Here is a 20,107-nt window from a genome sequence, read left to right as displayed (position 1 = left end):
AGTTTACAACAATCTGAATTAAGAAGCAATAAATTTATAAACAGGAGGGAAGTGGGAAGGGAAGACAAAGGTAAAACCAGCAAGATTATGCAGATACACAGGTTAGTTATATGCTCAGATTGACACTTCCAAGTTACTTGAAAGGTCTTTTTCCTACTTATATACAAATAAACAAACAGCCAGCTCTGTCTCCAAATACCCCTCAGTCTAGGCATCATTGGCTGGCTAATTTCTTGCAGGCATCACAACAGAAGTGAGTCTTTATGGAGAGAGGGCAGAAAGCTTTGGGAATAGTTCAGGGAGGACCTCCCATATGTAAGGGTAGCATGTAAAAAAGCACAAATACATTTATGAAAGAAGCAGACAAATGGACACAAGAGCAGCACCACTGAGAAGAAGGGGACGTGGGATGGCATTGCTGTAAGGCAAAGGCAGATAAGTAGGGAGGGGCTGAGTTGTCAATGTCCTTAAAGGTGAACATTAACAACAATTCCCTTGGAGCTAGTCAGGATATCGTAAGAACTTTCTTTAGAGCTGCAGTATGTAGGATATAAGGTCAAAGGACACAGATATGTAACTGCTGCATTCAGATCACAGTGGGTCTGACTTCTTAAAATACAACAGTACCAATTTAAGTTCTCCATCCCATTCTGCCAATTAACGTTTCTCACAATTGAGTAGAAGAATATGATTTGACCTACTCACTGCTGCATATAGAAGTAACCCAGCAATACATGGCTCCATGAGTTACTCAGAACATAGGCCCAGATTCCTTGAGTAAGCAGGCACTGTGCACCAGCTATGTCCCCTCTCTGAGCAAACAGACAGGAAGTAGTGGGGTATGGGGTGGACCCTTGGCTCTGCATTCCCACACATGAGCCAGAAAAACTAAGCTACATTGGGAGTATTGTAATTTGCTGCTGATCTAGGCCTGCAAAAAACGACTATCCTTCTGGAGCAAAGGGAAAAGCAGGAAGGAAACTGTTTCTCAGAGGGGTGTCTCTGAGGTTCTATGCCTTTCTGGTCTACTCCTCCAGAGCTGAAACTTAAGTTGCACCACAAGGAACAATTTAACCTTTAATTTGCTTTTCTAATAGTCATGTCATAGGAATGCAATTATGAAATAATTGAGAATTTTTAAACATTTCTAATATTTCCCTTTTTCATTACATTTTTCTTCTTTAACTGTTACCATTGTAAGTTGGAGCCCTAGCATAAAAGGAAATACAACTGAAAAGTCAAGAGCCAGGAAACACAATTGGTTGCTAATCTGTCCTTAACTCCTGGCTGTGTCTGAATATTTCAGCTTGTATCTGTAGGACAATTTGCTCCTCTGAAACTAAAATGTCTAAGCTTGGCAGATAAGAGATGTAGTTTGAACCTTAACTTCATTCAACTGACAAAAACAAGGAAATTCAGAATGTCATTCTTCATTCTTACAGTTTTTAAAAAAATGTAATATAGTTGTTCAAATATCTTTCATAGACTACACTTGGCCTAAGATAATACTCAATTTCCAACAGCTCAAAGGTACAGATATATGTGCCTTCCTATAATCATTTCATACCACACAAAAAATGTGCCCAATTCGGGTAACTGCTGCTATCTTTTCTGAAAATTTTTGTTGTGAATTTCAAGGGATTATTATCACAAATTGCTAAGCTTTTAGTTATGCAGAGATCTGTTAAGCGCCACAATGTGCAACATGCCAAAAAATTCATACCAGGCAGCAAAAGAAAACACTAGTGTAGCAACTGTGCGCAAGACTGCAATCAAAGGTACCTCATCATCATAACCCCCCTCCTCTGACTCAATCACAAAAGTCCCTACATCAGGAATCGCCACCTCTACAACACGCGGGTTAGGAGCTGGTTGAGCTGGGGCGTTATCAGAGCTCTGCGGGAGAAAATCATCATCAGTATGAAAAAGTCAGAAAAAAGAAGAGAAAAGAAAAAAGTAACAAAATGACAGACTGATAAGTAAAACAATCTGTGTTGCTGGGATTTGCTAGACTTTATAGTACTAGACAACCTGCATTCTCTCTCACTATTTGGATTTTTGAAAGAAATTCAAAGGTATGAAAAATCTTAACTAGTGAATTCTACACTCAATGTTTCCACAAGTCTTGGCCTTCAATTTGTCTTAACACCTTTCTAGAAAAATGATTTTCCTTTTTGCTCTAACATTATTTGCCTTTGTAATACTCATACCTTCTCTGTTACTGTAACACTAAAGTGATGTAATGTGTTCTTGGTGTAAATTTTTTTGTTTTTGACACTAAGGGGCAGATCCTCAGTTGGTATAAACTGTCCTAGCCCCACTGAAATCCAGCTGTCATGGCTCCATTGACTTCAACAGAGCTACCACAGTTTATGTCAATTGATAATCTACTTGGATTAGAGTCATGTGGCAATCATGTGCCATAGAAACAAAATCCTCTAACATCTATATTCTGTTGAAAGCACTATAATAATAATTTATATTCTATTAGCATGCAGAAGTCCCAATAAGGAGCAGGCTCCATTGCCCCAGACACTGTATGAACACACAAGATGATGGAGTTCTTGTCCTGAAGAGCTTACCACTGGAAACGCAGGAACAGATAAAGGGCAGGGGACATAAATAGAATAAGTAAATGTTGTGGTATTGACTGGCACATGGCTTGTCACAAGTTTTGCTGGGTTTGGGTTTTGTTTTTTTTAAGCTGGGGGTAGAGCTTGGGTGAGAAGGTTAATATGAGTAAGGGAGCAAAATAACAGAGGAAGGGGAAGATGGCTGTGACGAGAAGGGAAAAAGAAAAAAGGAAAGGAAGACAGTATGAGCCTATCTGAACTATACATGCTTATGTAATAAAGATTATTGAAACCAGATTTTAAAAAGTGTGTTTGGACCAATTAAAACCTGTTTTTAGGACTTAATTGTTTAGAAGCTACAATGAACAGTGCTACTAAACAAGGTATTTATACTGAAAAGTTGCTTAATTTGTGGCAGAAAATTTCAGAAAAATGTTATCAAATCCTTAATATTTTCCAAATACTTTTATAAAGGGGGCACAACTTTGCCTTTTTATGAACACAGAGGTTACTCACCTTGTGCAGTAACCAGAGTTCTTAGCGATGTGTGTCCCTACATGTGAGCCACTTCAGGTGCATGTGCACCCCCGCACCTTTAATCAGAGATTTTTGGTAGCAGTTCTTGTTCGGCTCATGCATGTACCCTATATATCCTTGTATACAGAGCTGAACAGGCAAACCATCCTCAGGTTTTTTTCTGCTGCAAAGTCCTGCAGAAAAAAAACTCAGAAGGAGAAGAGGAGGGCAGGTAGTGGAGTACCCATAGGGGGACACATCTTGAAGAAGTCCAGTTACTGCACAAGGTGAGTAACCTCTCCCCCTTCATACAGTAGTGTTCCTATGGGTGCTCCACTTCAGGTGACTCCCTAGCAGTATTCTGACAAGGAGAGGAAAGCTTTGTAACAGAGTATAATACTGAAGACAAAATTGCATTGACAACTACACTATCTGAACCAAAGTACAGTGGTTGTAGAAAGTACGTACTGAAGTCCAGGTTGCATCTCTGCATACTTCAGCAACTGGAACATTCTTCAGTAATGCCATGAAAGTAAATTGTAACCTTGTAGAATGAGCTAATGTTCTGGAAGGAGGCTGATGCTGGCAAAGTTGTAACATAAAATAATACCCAGATCTCCATCTTGAAAATTTCTGGATAGAGATTGTAGATCCTTTGGATTGGTCTGCAATTGAAACAAGCAGTCTGGTAGATAAATGGTCTGGTTAATCTGAAAATTGGAAGATCCCTTAGATGAATATTTTGGATGTGGTTGTAACAAGACCTTTTCCTTGAAGAACACAGGAAACGGAGGAGGGTCTGCTATGAAAGCCCTTAGATCTCTGACCCTCCAGGCAGAGGTGATAGGCACCAAAAAACCCTCTTTTCAGCTATAGGTGAACCAATGAACACATAGCTAATGGCTCACAAGGGTAATTCATAAGGTAATTATCAGTCAGATTTAAGTCCCATATTGTTAAGTAAATTTTCTAATTTGAGGGAAAAGATTAACCACATCTCTGAGTAATCTTGACATCGTGGGATGAGCAAAACCCAAAAAACCTTCTACTAGGGAATGAAAGGCTGTTACAGCTACTCAGTGAAACTTGATGAAACTCATAGGAAGATCTGATCTTTTTAATTCCAAGAGGTAGCCCAGGACAATGGAACAAGAAGAGAGTGGGCAGGAGAAATCTGTCAGTGGGTCTGCCAGAGCTATCTCCTTCATTTTTGAAGTTAAGCATGTTACATGGATTCCTTTCTACTGTTTAACAACACCTGTTGCACTTTTGTTGAACAGGTAGTCTCGAATCCAGAGAACCATTGAGAAATCATGCCTGGAGCTAGAGAAATTCAAGACTGGGGTGAAGTATCTGACCAGTATCCTAAGACAAACAAACAAGAACTGATCAGAAGTTGCAGTGGAGGACGAGAAGCAAGTCTAATGACTTAAGGATATCGAACTTTTCATGGCCAAGTCAGTGCAAACAACATGACTTTGGCTTTGTCTTGCTTGACTTTGAATTTTCAAGAGCAATGGTATTGGCCAATATCCATAAAGGAGGCCCTTCATCCATTAGATGAGGAAGGAATCTCCTAGTGATTGAGGTTCAGGTTCCCATCTCAAACAAAACTTCTTGTGCCTTGCATTGGCTGCAGTGCAACAAAGTCCACTTCTGGAAACCCCCAGGTTAAATATATCCTGCTGAGGACTCGTGAATCCAACTCCCACTTGTAACTCCGAGAGAAGTGTCTGCTGAGGTAGTCAGCCATGGTGTTCTTAATACCTGGAAGGGAAGATGATGAGATGACTATCTGCTTAGCCATGCACCAATTCCAGAGTTGTATCACTTTGGCATAGAGTGAAGGGGAACATGTCCGCCCGACAACTGATGTAGAATATGCAGGTCGCATTGTCTTATGATCATGACGGATTTGGCTCTGATCAGTGGAAGGAAGAGGGAGCATACCCTTCTGCCTGGTCTCAGTTCCAGAATGTTGACATGCAGAAAACCCACTTGGGGAGACCACTTGTCCTGGATGTGTGATTTGAGATCAGCTCTCTATTCCTAGAGAGATGCATCTGAAGTGACGACAATGGTCAGAGGAGCTTAAAAAAAACCAAACAAACTCCCATCCTCTTGGAAGGATTCTTCCACATATTCAGTGATTCCAGAACCCAATGAGAACAGAAACCTGTCTGTCTAGACAAAGCTCATTTGGTGTGTCAATGGTCCTCAGCCATCCCTGTAAACACTGGAGATGTCATCTGGCATGTTGGGTTAATGAAGACACAAGCTGCCATATGACCCTACAGCTGAAGACAATTTCTTGCCAAGGTCTGAGGATTTATCTGCGTCCTTCAGATAAGATTTTCAGGTTTGTGAATGTGTCCATAAGTAAACAAGCTTTGGCTGTGATGGCATCTAGAGAAAGTCCTATAAAATCTATCCTATTGAACAGTCAACTAGGGATAATCTGTTTGATGTAGCTGTTTAGAAGTCTGAGATCTGATATTGGTCTCCATCCTCTGTTCTTTTTTGGGGACCAGAAAGTACTTGGAATAGGACCCCTTTCCCCTGTGCTGGACTGGACCTCATTCTATGACCCCTAAGAGTAAAAGGGAGATGACATCCTGTCTCAGCAACTGATTGTGAGTTGGGTCCCTGAACAGAGAAGGGAAAAGTGGGTGGAAGGGAGGCTTGGAGGTAAAATGGATGGAATAACCATCTGTTATGACTTCCAAAACCCATTTGTCAAATGTTATTGTCGCCCATGCAGGGTGGAATTGGGAAAGGCAGTACCTGAGTGGGGGGAGGACAGGACAGTGCAGCAGCAAGTCCCTGTGGAGGAGGTGGTTCAGACTCCTGATCAAGCCATCAGAACTGGAGCTTAGCCACAGCAGATGGCTGAGATGAAGCAGCTCATCAGTAGCTGTTTTCTTTTTGGAATATCTTGGTCTCTGGGCCCAAGGTTAAGGTGGTCTACAGAAAGTAGAAAAGTAAACTGTGCAAGATCTTTGGGCCATCTAACACCTGCTAAATTTCTTTTCATTTATAGGAGTATAGATCCCAAGGGACCTAAGAGTGGCCCTCAAACCTTCAAAGTATGAAGGGACTGTCTGTAGAGTCTGAAAATAACTTATAACCCTCTATAGTAGACTGTACCTCCCTATGGAAGCTGCACAGCTAGAGCCAAGGTGCTTGTTACATCATGGTGGAGATGGAACAGGCTACGCTATCGGCTGCATCCAAGAAATCTTTGCCAAGAGCTGACCTTCATTTATGATAGTCTTAAATTGTTCATGGTGGTCCTGTGGCAAACATTTAATAAAGATACTAAATTTGCTGTAATTCAGATAGTGATATTTTGACATAAACTCCTGATGATTTGCTCTCCTGAACTGTAGTGTCACAGAGGAGTAATTTTTGCAACCAAAAAGATCAAGACACTTTTGGTCCTTGTTAAATGGGATAACATTGGTTTTGTATTGACTCCCATCCTCTAACTGCATCCGCAACCAAGGAATTTGGTGTCACATTGAAAATAAAAATTCTGAATCCATGACCAGAACATATGGTATTTTTTGTTAGTACGTTTGCATGCAGGGGGTGCTGTGGCAAGGGTTTGCTGGACTGTCTTGGCTGGCTCTAGAAGAGCCTCATTAATTGGAAGTGCCACACATGTTGAAGCTGAGGAATGTAAAATATCCAGGGGTTTATTGTGGAAGTCCAAATCCCTCATGAGGAAGTGTAAAAGAGCAATTTGTTTCATCAGCTCCTGGAACTCTGGAAAGTCATCTGCCATGGAAAGTGTTGGAGGCATTATAGCCTCATCAGGAAATATTTGTGCAAGGTGCTACATCCTTGTCAGCTCTTGCCTCCTACCCGTCCAGCTGTAGGAAAGTGGGGATCATCTATCTTCCCTTCTCACCACGTAGGGAGGAGAGTAAACTATCCTTGAATAAACATGAAACACTTAAACAGAAAGCTGTGAATTAAGTCAGATTTCTCTTCCACACATTCTAATGGAGATAATTGTTCCCCCTGGATAGCGTAAGTCAGAGAAGCAGAGTGTCTCAATGAGAAATGACTAGAGAGTAACCCAGAAGACCTCAGTACTGAGAGATGTGTGGTACCAGCAAGCAGTGAACTCTCTGGTTCATTGGAGAGGAAGAGGTCTCTTGAGTATCTGAACTCCTGGGATAGTGGAGGAACTCTGGAGGTTGATATCAGTACCGAGATAGATACCTGACTCGTCTGCATTGAGGAATGAGCACGCCCAAGCATAGATTCAGATGTAACAGTCTGGAGCACTGAATTAAATACTGAGGATACCGAAGAATCTGATGGCACTCATCTGCTTGCATGGACATGACCACCAGAAACAGAGGAGGTCTTCAGTATTGAGTCCTTCTTGGCAGAGGGATGACTTTTAGGAGCAGTCTTAGACAACTTCATGATACCAGAAGCACATGGAACCTCAACAGCACTCTTCTTGGTGCCTGAGGTATCTGGTGAAAGAGACGTCTTTGAGGAAGATTTAATACGCCTGCTCCTTGTCAATACCATCATCTTAGAGTGCAAAGCTTTCAGTACTGCAGATACGGAGGCAGGTTCCTCAGCCCTGGATCTTTTGGTGACTGGGATCTCAAGGTGGCCAAGTTAGCATGAGTCTTCTCCCTTGCCTGGGGATCCTGCATACCTCAGAAAATATAAGTCCGAAATGACCCTGCAAGTTGGGAAAACACAAGCAAAAGGGAAAGACAAAAACCCTAAAACAAACTATGTACAACAACTAAGTATATAACAATACTAAGGCAGTTAATAGAAGCAGGCATATGCAGCACTCCATCTTAAACCAAAGGTGGTTGAGCAGGAACTGAGGGCAGTTCGCCTGTGCAGCCCTATATATCTTTGGTACGGGACACGAGTATGCATAGAGAGCATAAAGGCCAAATGGGCACTGCTACCAAAAGTCTCTGATCAAAGGTGCAGGAGTGCTTGAAATGGAGCACCCATAGAGACACTACTTGAAGAAAAACTTTCCATTACAGACTTAACAACATGAAGACATCTAGTTTCTCAAACATACACATACAATTTCTGCCTCTCCTACAATTAATTCCTCCCCCCAACCACAATCTTGTAAATGACTGGGACTGTTTATTCTGCATGATAGGCCTGAACTGTCGTATTTTGTTCCCTGTAACCAAGCTAGTATGCATCTATCCTGGTGTATCTGGAGGAAAGCCAGCAGACCCAAGGTAGAGAAGAGTGGTAGGCAGGTATCATTGAGGACTTTCATATCCTCATTTTGGGGTAACACAAATAGGTACAAGGCACAATATATAATTTTCCCAGTCTGTTTTGCTATGTTGGCATTGATTTTTCTGATTTAGGCTCTACTATTTTGTTAAACATGACAGATTATTTTCTCTGAGAACACAGAAGACCATCTAAACATTAACCTAGGAATATTGGTGACAGTATGTCTTGGTGTCAAGAGTCAGATTAGCTTCCTTGTTGATTTTAACCACAACTCAGCAGTGTCTGTTCTCTCTTGACATCACAATGGTTGAGACACAAGAGAAAAACACTTCTGCTTTGATTAAATACCAATCCAGGATTCCATTTCCATGTGGAATCAATCCACAGAAGTATCCTAATTCTTGATGTGAAATATGAGCATTTACTGGTATATATGCTTGCCTATGAGTTCTTGGGTCTAAGTGGGCTTGTTTAGCTCTGGACAATTAGGACTCAGGCCACATTTTTGTTTTATTTATTTATTTTTAAGGAAGAATGCATGAACTTTGCACATGCCCAGCTTGTTCATACACTGCTCCACGATGACTTAGCAAGCCAAACTGAGGAAAATAATAAATAATCAACTGATACATGTTACATTATTTTGATCTAAAAACAAGTATTCCATTAAAGTTGCCTGTGGTTTCAAAATGTATTTATTCATGAAACATATTTGATCAAATACTTATACCTACAGTTGGTCAAAGAATATTTGCTGAACGTAAAATTCAATGAATTTTACCTTCATAAAGAATTCACAAAGCAGCCTCTTATTTGCAATTCTATTCAGTACTCAAAATTACTTGAAGACTATCTGAAGTGAAGTACTGGAAGTCTTTGGAGGATTCCAATATTCTGGCTGGTGTAACATATGTATTCTAAGTTAAATATACACATTTGATGAATCATGAAGACCTGTTTCGAAGTTTGTGAATTTAAATACTAAAACCTAGGATAGAATATGCATGTTTCCCCCCAGTATTCAACTAACTACGTATATCCTCCATAAATACAATGCTTAACCTTAAAAACTACATCAACTGATGCAGCCTTTCAAGGATACTGACGACTCCAAATGGTGTCTCAAAATTCCTAAATAGATTTAAAACAAAACCTAATTTTTTCAGTGTTCTGGGAGGAATACTCCTTTATATACTCCCATAACTAGAAAATTATTAATTGTAGGTGGACACAAAGACACGTGTGACCATTATTTAAGAAACAACATACTGTGCTCCACAAAGAAGTGTGATAATTACATACAATGTATGTACGTCACTAGTTTTACTCTACTATCAGCCTTTAGGTATATTCTATTTCTTCCGGACAGAGTATAAAGGCTGAATAGTTCCTAAGGAAAGGTTAATGCTTTCTTCAAGGGAATAATTTTTTCTTTTATCAGATATTATAATACCTGCCACTTGCAAGATAAGAAAAGAAGGGGTATTAAAAACTTGAAAATATCCTCACCATTTGCATGACAGTTTCAGGACTTCTATCTTCCTGTTCAGCTAATGCTTTAGTGATTGCTCGTACAGAATCTTCTTTCAAATGCTTTGAGAGATCAGTTCTTGATGGCTGCTCTAAATACTCTGGTTCTCCTGCTTGAACTTAGTGACAAAAAATATAATATAAGCAATTCCATATTCTTAACATAGCTAAGTCTATCTGCGTTATTTGGGTTAACAAGTAAGTGCTAAAGAAACTTGCACAAAAATGCAAGTTATGTCAAATAATTCACACAAATCTGCTTTAGATCCGTGTTCAAAATTAGTCCCATCTTTTCTAGTTTAAGAAAGCACTGAAAGAGCTTAGTGAATAGTTTTAGGATTAGAAACATTTTAAACCATATTTAACATATTTGAATTGCCTGCAACACCTGCTCAAGCAGAACACAGTACCCATGTTGAGCCTGGGGCTGTGCATGAGTGTAAGGTTCTTCCTGAATCTCCTTGTGGGTTTGTGGCCTAAAATGTCTAACAGTTTAAATCTAAAAGATTTATATTGCAAAATAAACATACATTACAATCGATACATTTTACTTTTCAAACAACTAAGACAACACAAATTCCTTTCCATTTAAATGTAGAATCTTCACTGAGAAAAATAAAACAGACTTGCTTATTGCTTTCAGTTAGTAAAACAAAAAAAGATAAACATCTGCTTGTAAATTTCAAGAGAAATTAATTAAATATTTTGTATCACTAATACAAAGAACAAAAACTAGGCTGTTCCAAGTAACTGAAAAACAAGACATTTAGAAGATGAAATCACTGTTTGGAGTAAAAAAAAAAATGCAGTTTAACATTATCAGTACACCAATTTTCTAGATATATTTGGCCAAACTATGATCTGTGTGTCCGTCACTACAAAATGAACAACATACAATCTTTAATGATCCAAGGGTGACAAGAATGTATGAATGACAGTCTCCCACTATCCAAGCTTGTCTAATCATCTTAAGTATTACATTGTAGAACCACCAAAGCTAGAAATGGACATAGAGAAAGAGACTAGGTAGAATTAATAGGCTATGTCAGTGCGGGACTGTCAGTACAATTAGTTCACCAACTGTCTGTTCAGGTCAGCTAAGTCCCAAGCAGTGGAGTTTCCACCACTATTCTTTGGAGTCCACCACACCATTCCTAACATTCTCAATATTTTCCTGGTAATCAGGCTAAAGTTTTCCTATTTCTTAATCGAATTCCATTACTACAATAATATATCACACAATTTCTCCCTCTCCTTATGGCTAAATTCTGCTCTCACATTACTGTAAATCTAGAGTATCTGAGTACCAGGAAAATTTTGAGAGAGGAGAAAGGGAAAATACCCAGGAAATACCAATTTCTTAAAATAAAAGGCCAATGGGAGCTACTAGCTACTCTGTACTTTTGAAAAATCAGGCCACATTTCCAATTTTTAAGAATGTTTTCAGCTGAGTTGGTACTGGAACTTAACAAGGACAGAAAATTACTCAACATTAATAAGACCATCCAGTAAGCATTTTTAAATTTTTAATTTTAATGAGAAAAGAAACTCCCCAACAGAAACCAATGCCTATTTAAAAACCAAATAAACTTCTAATGTGGTTATTTTATAGAACTCACTGTTGAAAACAATTCAAATGTGAAGAAAACCAGTTCAGTATCTTCAAAGAGATGATAGTTTACAGCTGGCAGTAATGTATACACATGCAAAGTTTTATTTTTGTTTCCCCCTCCCCCAACATAAAAAAATGTATGCAGACCAACCTGGAGCAGAGGAGGGTGCTGGCATCCTGGGTGTCTGAGATGCTAACAACTTTTCCTGTTGTACTTTCTGAGCAAGTTCTGCATCCCATTCTTCTAGTTCTTTTTCAAAACGCTTATTGTCTTCCTTGACATAGTCCTTTAAATCAGGAGGCAACGTATCCATTCCAAGCAGCATCTGACCAGTTTCCTTATTAAATTCTTCTGTAAAACCACATAGTTTATATGTTTCACAGAATAATGAAAGGCAACAGGAACACATGTGGATGAAAGGCATTCAGAATGAGCATTCTTGAAAGCATACAATATACCAGTGAAATTTCAAAAGTTGTCTCACATTTATGAATACATCTCAGTTTATCATTTGTCATACGCAGGAAGTTTACTCACCTGGAGGTGGAGTTCATGAAGCATTTTGCTTCTGCAATTTAAGTCTTGCACTTGGGCACCATAAGCTCATTACCACATAGAATGCCAAACCTTTGGGGCTCTGTGCACCTTATGAATCAAAATGTTCACAGCAAAAGTACATAAGGGACTGTGGTCCAATTGCTTTCCATTCCACTTGGTCTTAATTACACTTAGAACTTTTAGACTGGCAGAGCCACACATTGAGGCCAGTGAAGCCTGTGGTGGCAGGCCCCTTATGAATCTGGGGATCTGGAAATGTCAAGGCTAATCTTAGTAATCATTTCAAACTAAGTGAGATTTCTAACTTTTTACTGTATGAAGATAGCCTTAACAATGTAAAGCAATATAAACCTATTACTATGCTTGGAAACTTGTCACTAAGTTGTAACCAAAAGATCCAAATTCTTCATGATATTTTCATTCTACACAATGCGGTTTTGCAGATCCATGTAACCCTTAACAAGTAGTCCTTTGATTTCTGGGACCAATTCACTAATGTCTGGGTGTGGAGAGAATAGTGAAGGCCCCAACTGCCATAGCACTATAGGCATAAGAAACTCTCCCCTTTGTCTGTCAGATGAGCAGTCAACCTCCGCTTAATAGTCAGTCTATATAATCTATGGCCACAAGAGGGAACAGTGAAGGAGAATATATATTTTCTTTTAAAACATTTTTGAACTACGATTTAAACTACAAACTAGTTATAAAAAAAGAGGATTGATGAACACAGTCCATCACCACAACTTATTCATAATATGGTAAAAGATACACTTATCTATCGTGGTCAGACAAGGACTGCTTTCTGTCATGTATCTTTGCAGTGAACATTTGTATTCTTGTGGGAGCATATGCATATCCTCCCTAGTTATTGCTTTCTGGTTGGACATGATTTAATGCAACAAGGGATATGTTCCAAAGGAGTGTTATCTGAAGAGACAAATTTCAAACTACGCAAGTTTTAGCCGGTCTAATTGGGACTGGCCAATCGGGGCCAGATCAGATAATCAAAACTACAGATAAACTGGAAAATGCAATGCTGCAGTGCCATCTAACGGTTGTTTGTTCAGTAAATGTAGAGAGCCAGTTAAGGCAGGGTTGAATAAACAGGTTTCTACTGTATTCCTTTGTTTTGTTTTTCACAAGGAAGAACTCAAAATGTAAGTTAACTATGAAGTGCTCATTTCAATAATTTGCAACAGGCTTCCTTTTTTTTTTTTTTTTTTTTTTTTTTAACACTCCATGAAAAAGTACATTAAGTGGATGAAGGCAAGAAAAATATTCCTGAGAACATGTAAAAGTGACCTATTCTATAGCTTTTAACATTTAACTTTTTTGGTTTTACTCTCTGGTGTTGTGATAAACCTATGCCCCCACCATGACTTCATTAGGCAAACGTTTTATTTTGCTATTTTAATAATGCTGAAGCACTACGTACTGTGACGTTATGATGCTTACTACTCAAAAGATGGGTAGTATTTTTGCCATCTAGAAAACTATAAACATACCTATGAGCATAATTAAACATTTCACTTTCTACTCATTTGTTTAAACACTAAAGACTGACATTACTCCACACAATAACCTCATCTTTGGGCTATAACTTGGGCAGCGCTTTATCTAAACACCTACAATATTCTTTAGCTGATCTACAATTAAGCAATGTTCACTTGTAAAATTGTATAAAAGCAGGATATTGCTGCATTTGTACTGAACTCTACAGGAACGCGGGGATTTGGGGGGAGGGGTGCTTAGTTTTCTTTGTATTCAACTATAAATGCATATGTAACATTTTAGTCAACAATAGGAATTAAAATAATCATATAACTATTACTTTGCATGTAAATAAAGTATTATATACAAGTTTAAATTTCAAGCTCTTAAATTCTGCTATATTAGCCATAGTTCAGATATTAAACAAAGCAACAGAACCACTCAGGAAGTCAACACCTTAAGCACAACTTCCACATACTTGTATTTCATGCTGAAAATATACCCCAGACATTACCTTGTATCAAGAATTGTTCCTTATCATTGATATACATTAAACAGTATGCACTGGCATTCCTGTAACCACCGAAAGAATCACGTTCCAACTCCTCCCAAGTTGACTTTGTCACAGAAATATCATTATATTTCATCCATCTCCTCTGGTGGTGGTCATAAATGTATGCCCAATAGTGCCCTGCGTTAGCTTGGCCTTCATGAACTAGTACAGCATGTAACCGATAAGGAACCTAACAGAAAGAAAGCATAATTTAAATGTTGTTGCCATTACAGTAGGAGGAGATTATTTACTGTAATTGGAGGTTCTTCAAGATGTGTGGTCCCTATTTGGATTCCAGACGTGGGTGTGCATATGTGCCAAGCGCTGGTGCCAGAACTGTTCATAGTAGTGTCCGTTGACCTGCATATACATCATGCATTGGCTGGCTGGTGTGTCCAAGTCTTTAAGAGGCTGTGCGGGTAAACGCCAGTCCCTCTTACCAGTAAGCGATTAGCTTACTCCAATCCACAATGCAGGGGATGGAGGGCAGCTATGGGAATCCAAATAGGGACCACACATCTAGAACCACCTCCAGTTACCATAAGTAATCTCCTCCTCTTCTTCAAGTGGGAGAGTAGCAAGCAGTGCTTGGAATATTGATTTGGACACTTGAAAAAATCAGACAAAGTAACATGGGTTATAAGGCGGCTACAATTTTATTTGCCTAACTAACAATTTACCTGGGTGATCCACCACTCAGATAGTCACTACAAACTACTCAAAAGCAATCTACTAAAGAAAATAGATCTCTTCCTTAGAGTGTGTTCTTTTTCATTCTTCAGTGTGCAGTACAGACACACAGACCGTTTAGGTCAGCTCCATCCCAGAGTGAATACTACTCCTCATGCCAACATCACAATGATTCTTCTACCACGGTCATGTTCAAGTACCATGTCTGGAACTTCAAGCAATCAGCCACAAACTATGAATTCAACCTTCCTTTTCTCAATTCTGGAAGTAGCAAACTTCAAACTCTAGATTATATACTGTTAAAAAGCTTAACCCCTCCCCCGCCCCCAAAAAATAGCCAAGACACGTTTCCTGGTTTAAACAAATCTTTCCAAAGCATAAATACAAGAGTGCATCAGCAGAGAAAAATAATAAGTCAAACAATATACTGAGTTTAGGTTCTGATTGTCTGATCATGTTGACTGCATCACTAACAAATTACATAAATGAATGGTTTCCTCATATAATAATTGGTGCATTCAATGCACCAGTTATTGTAATCTCTGAGTAAATATTTAAGAGAACAGAGGCCATCTGCCTGTCAAAGATGGCCAGTTTGTGTCAACCATTTGAGTACTTAAAGATACTTATTTAATACATTAATAAGCCATTTGTTGATAGGCATCTAAGCATTTTAGAATAGAACAAAACACTAAAATTAGAAGAAAAAAACCAGCTAGGTAAAACATACAGTCAACCTGTACCAAAACATCTGGCAAAATAACTAAGTGATTTTATATTTCACTGGATTCTACCATCTCCCAATTAACACAAAACAGTAAAGAAAAAAGGAAAGTTCTCATCTTGGCAGTTTGCCCATCTGTTTTTATTCCCCCACACCACACGCTCTCACTTCCTGGATTCATCCCAACCCTTTGAGCGTACTCTTCTGCTCCAGCCTTCGATGCACAGAACCGACTTCCTGTTATATGCCAGGTGCCCCCCCGCTCTCTCCCCCGCCCCATTTAGCATCCAACTCTTCAAGCAATCCCTCCTCTCTTATCAGTACTATATTCTAAATGTCATTAACTATTATCCCATGTCTTTCCCTTGAGTGTGTCTGTCTTGCTTTACTTGACTTGTTAACTCTTTGGGACAGGGAATGCATTATACCTAAGTTTGTAAAGGGCCATGTAAATTAATAGTAATGTATTGATGGTTTAAGAAAAATCAGCAATATTTCAGTCAGTTCATTTCTGTGTACATCAGAAAGTTGAACATCTTAAAGTACATCTTGAGAGTACCAATAGACCTATCATAATTAGGAGCATACGAGAAAACAGCTGCGTTATTGTGTTCAGTCAGTGAAGAAACTGCTAGCTAGAGAGAAGCAAAGGCCAGGTGGAGGGGTCCTCCCCTTATTTTGAGATAACAGAAGAGGGACTTCATACCAATGTCTAGGCCAGACCATGCCAACATGTATACATTCTTGTACTTTCCTCAGAGCATGAACTTTAGCTCCTAATCAATGAAAATATTGATACAAAGATTTGCAGCAGATGTGGAGACAAGTTAAGTTTTTACCAGTCACCAACACACATCGACCTCTGCTCACAGTGATGCCTTATTGGATTACATGGTCTACCTTACCTTCAGTGGCTGTAAATAACCAAAAAACCTGTGAGTAAGGCCAAGAAGAGGTTCTCCAAGAAATCTGCCTTGGTTTTCAAGACCAATAGAATACAAGAATCAAACAAGTTAGCAGTGAGAGTCTTAACACCTTAGGGACATAGGATGCTAGCTAGTGACCATCTTCTGGCAACATCAATGGCAAAATTTGAAGACTTTTTGCAGTAGAGATAAGTGTTAAAGACCATAAGAATAGAGAAGGAAGAATGATCCACTTTACCTTAAAAGACCTTTAAAAAAAATGGTAAAGGTGTTTTTCTTAAAAAAAGTTCAAGGGAAAAAAATATCAATTGTAGAAAAACAGCATTAAATATTACTATTATCCTTAATACAAGAAGAGATTTCTTAGAAGGACTGAGGATATGAGTGGCTTTTTAATCTAAGGCAAGCAGTATAATAAAAACAAAATAAAGAGGAAGAGATCCAAATGCTATTTATACAGCAATCTTGAGTGTTAATAAGCTGGTCTGATATTAAAAATGTAAGCTATCTTTCAGGTTTATTACTATTAAGATCTAAAGCCTAGAGTGAAGATCTGTGTAGGAGAACGTCTGCCGGATTCTTGTTGCACACATCTTGAAAGCTATACTATTGCAGCAGGGGACTTCAAGTTTAATATTTGTTATTGTCATGATAAAAAAAAAAAGATCACTTATGACAATGACTAGGGATATTGGAATGCCCCATATATTCCAGGTTGCCATTCTCAAAACAATACAACTTCAGCATTACGAACACCAGAGTTACGAACTGACTGGTCAACCACACACCTCATTTGGAACTGGAAGTACACAGATAGCAGAAGAGACCCAAGAAAAAGCAAATACAGTAAATTAATCTACAAAGAAAAACTTTTAAAAAAGGGGAAGATTTGACAAGATTAAAAAAGATTTCAGAAGGTAAGGAAACCTTCTGTGCTTGTTTCATTTAAATTAAGATGGTTAAAAGTAGCATTTTTCTTCTTCAGAGTAAAGTTTCAAAGCTGTATTAAATCAACATTCAGTTGTAAACTTTTGAAAGAACCGTTATGTTTTGTTCAGTTATACACATTTTAAAGTTACAAATAACCTCCATCCCCAAGATTCTGAGGTTCTACTGTATATCAGTTTCTTTGAGCTATGAGGCTAAGCAATCTCCCTGATACTACAAGTCTGCTTCACAATTAGCCAGTAGGAAAAGCAGAAGGGGAGCAAAGGTTGCACCTATCCCTGAGACAAGAATATTGCCCTCTGTAAAGCTCCTTAGTGCTGACAACCCCAGCTGAAAGAATCTTGGCAGTCCTCTGAAATGAGTGTCCTGGGTGGGTAACACTGTTCAAATACAGCTGAGTTACCAAACCACGTTGGATGCATTTTTTAAAGGAATATGGGTATGCAGATTAATTAGAAAGACTAATGGGGGGGGGGTGGAAGGGCTGTATGCCTTTCTGATGACATTCCCTCACCACAGCACAGCACAGCACAACCCAACCCATTGGGACTGAGATTTTAATTGAGTTTTAAATAAAATTGTGCTAATTGGGTTAACTTCAATCCCTCTTTCTCTGTCTCTGGCAAACTAGCTGCCAGAACTGTTTAGTCTGATCAAGGAATGTTAATTGCAGCCTTCCATGAAGAGAGAGATGTATAGTGCTAACAAGTGAATTCTGTACTAGTAGCTGTATCTCACAATAAGCCATTATATCAAGAAGCAATTAATGGTAACAGCAACACACAAAGTATGTAATTAGCATTAAACTTTCATGTGGTGACTACCAATGTGTGTAACAAGAGCAAGGCATCCACAGGAAGGGAAACTTTAAAAATTGTGTAAACTCGCCCACCATCACCCTCTGGTTTCCTCCCTGCATCAAACTGAGCTAACAAAGCAGGAGGAGCAGGGGCAGCCGTGCAGCCAGCGGCTGGAGAGAAGAGGCTCTTTCCTCTTCAAAGTGCCGCTTCTCTCGGGCTGGCTTTGAAGGGGAAAGTGCTGCTTCTCCTCCTGAGTCCTCCGGCCCATGCTGGCAGAGCCGCATTCCTAAAGGGACTTTAGAACTGCAGGCCAGGGCCCCTTTGTTGACCACTACCCATATATATGTAAACACACAAAAAAAACCCCATTATTTCCCCATACGTCTTTAAGGGTTGAATCCGAGTCATTTATCCTGCAGGATGCTTAACCCTTTCTGGTCATGTGTCTCAACTGTACTTTGAGGAGTATCAGTAATCACTCATGTATCATAGCAAAGGCTACCAGGAGTACTTGATACAAGGATTCTCAAAGGACTGCATTAGATACAATGAACTGAGATATCCCTAGCACTACACACCCTGTAATGTAAGTATAGCCGATGTTTATGAAGCCTGGAATTTTGGGCATAATCCAGGATTCTGTAACATGGTATGGGGGAGTATGAGGTGGATTCCCCGAAGGTGGGGAAGCTAACTAGAAAACTCTGCTAAAAGCTGTAAAACAATTAGAAACTTACTAACAAAAAGAAATATACACAAACGGCAATAAGGGAAACTGAACAATTTACAGATTGAAGAAACTGAAGGAAAGCTCTGGACACTGGAGGTTCTGACCCAGGCTAAGTGACTGTAAAAAAGAACTGGAGAGGCAGTCGGTGCACTCTGCCCTTCATAACTTCGGCTGAAAGTTGAGGAAGGCAAGGGCACATGTGTGGACTTATGGACAATGCGTGCAAAAATTCTGGGTGCACACAGCTCATGAACACGCACACAGGGACCAGCAGTCGAAGAACAAGAGTTCTGGAAAAGACATAAAGCCCTCCTGCTTCTGGGTATTAGCCAACCTCTTACTGGGGGTTAGGGTTAGAAGGAAATTTGCCCTTGAGGCAGGCTATTGCTGTAGGGTTTCTTACACTTTTCTCTGAAGCAGCTGGCATTGGTCATACTACAAGACAGCATATTGGACTTGAACAACTGGGTTTGATTCTATATGGCAATTCCTAGACACACAACTCTATGCTTACATCTCATCTTGGAACCAGTCTTCAGAATGGTTCCACAGCATCCCTTCTGCACCTTGGCTGCTGCCTCAAACAGACACCACAAGAGGGCTTCCGTAAGACTAGCAGAAGGATGCTCATGCAGCATCCCCCATCACCTATAGCCCCTTCTCGTAAACTGGATCAAACACATTTTCATCTCTTCCTTGTTGCGACAAAAGAAATGGACAGATAATTCTTCAGTTGTAGACCCTGTCCCTCCTTTTCCTTTACCTTTAATTTTGCCTGTAAGCTCTTTGGGGCCTGGAGGCACTCTTATGTCTGTAACTTGCCATGCCCACTAACATGTACCAACATTACTAGTCAAAATCACACACACACCCCCCGCCAAAATACAAAACACACACACCACATGGAAAGAGGATTATGTGGATACAAGACTATTGAAGGAACCGTTACTATATATCATGATGGCTTAATATTGCTGATCACAGTACAAAACATATCACTTAACAAGCTGTCCTCCCCAAAAAATGGTTTAGCATGATAGCAAAAAGATTGACTGATGCTTAATCAGGACAGAATTAATATGGATTCATTTAGGGAGGTCCAAATAGTTAAGGGGTGTTTAACCAAGTGTTAAATAGAAGTGAAATTCTGAGTCATATTGTAGAAGTTTCAAAGTAAAATGAGTAAGAAATGAAGATGAAATATA

The 20,107-nt window shown here is 39.3% G+C and overlaps 1 protein-coding gene across 5 annotated transcripts in view; it reads right to left on the bottom strand.

Moving 5' to 3' along the window:
• Positions 1-20,107, bottom strand: part of USP25 (ubiquitin specific peptidase 25) — a 127,166-nt gene that overhangs the window by 16,495 nt on the left and 90,564 nt on the right. For 4 of the 5 annotated variants that reach the window (XM_045002158.1, XM_045002160.1, XM_045002161.1 and 1 more), the window contains 3 exons: positions 14,046-14,274; positions 11,633-11,833; positions 9,849-9,988 (listed from right to left, as the gene is read on the bottom strand). In XM_045002158.1, the coding sequence (XP_044858093.1) occupies positions 9,849-9,988; positions 11,633-11,833; positions 14,046-14,274 (570 nt within the window). Of the gene's footprint in view, positions 1-1,782; positions 1,897-9,848; positions 9,989-11,632; positions 11,834-14,045; positions 14,275-20,107 lie in introns of all 5 variants that reach the window. The other variant, XM_045002162.1, reaches the window with a different exon arrangement.

Source organism: Mauremys mutica, chromosome 1 (genome assembly GCF_020497125.1).
Source record: "Mauremys mutica isolate MM-2020 ecotype Southern chromosome 1, ASM2049712v1, whole genome shotgun sequence".
Lineage (NCBI taxonomy): Eukaryota > Metazoa > Chordata > Testudines > Geoemydidae > Mauremys > Mauremys mutica.
Note: the sequence above shows the minus strand (reverse complement) of the source record. Positions and strands in the feature narration are given on the sequence as shown.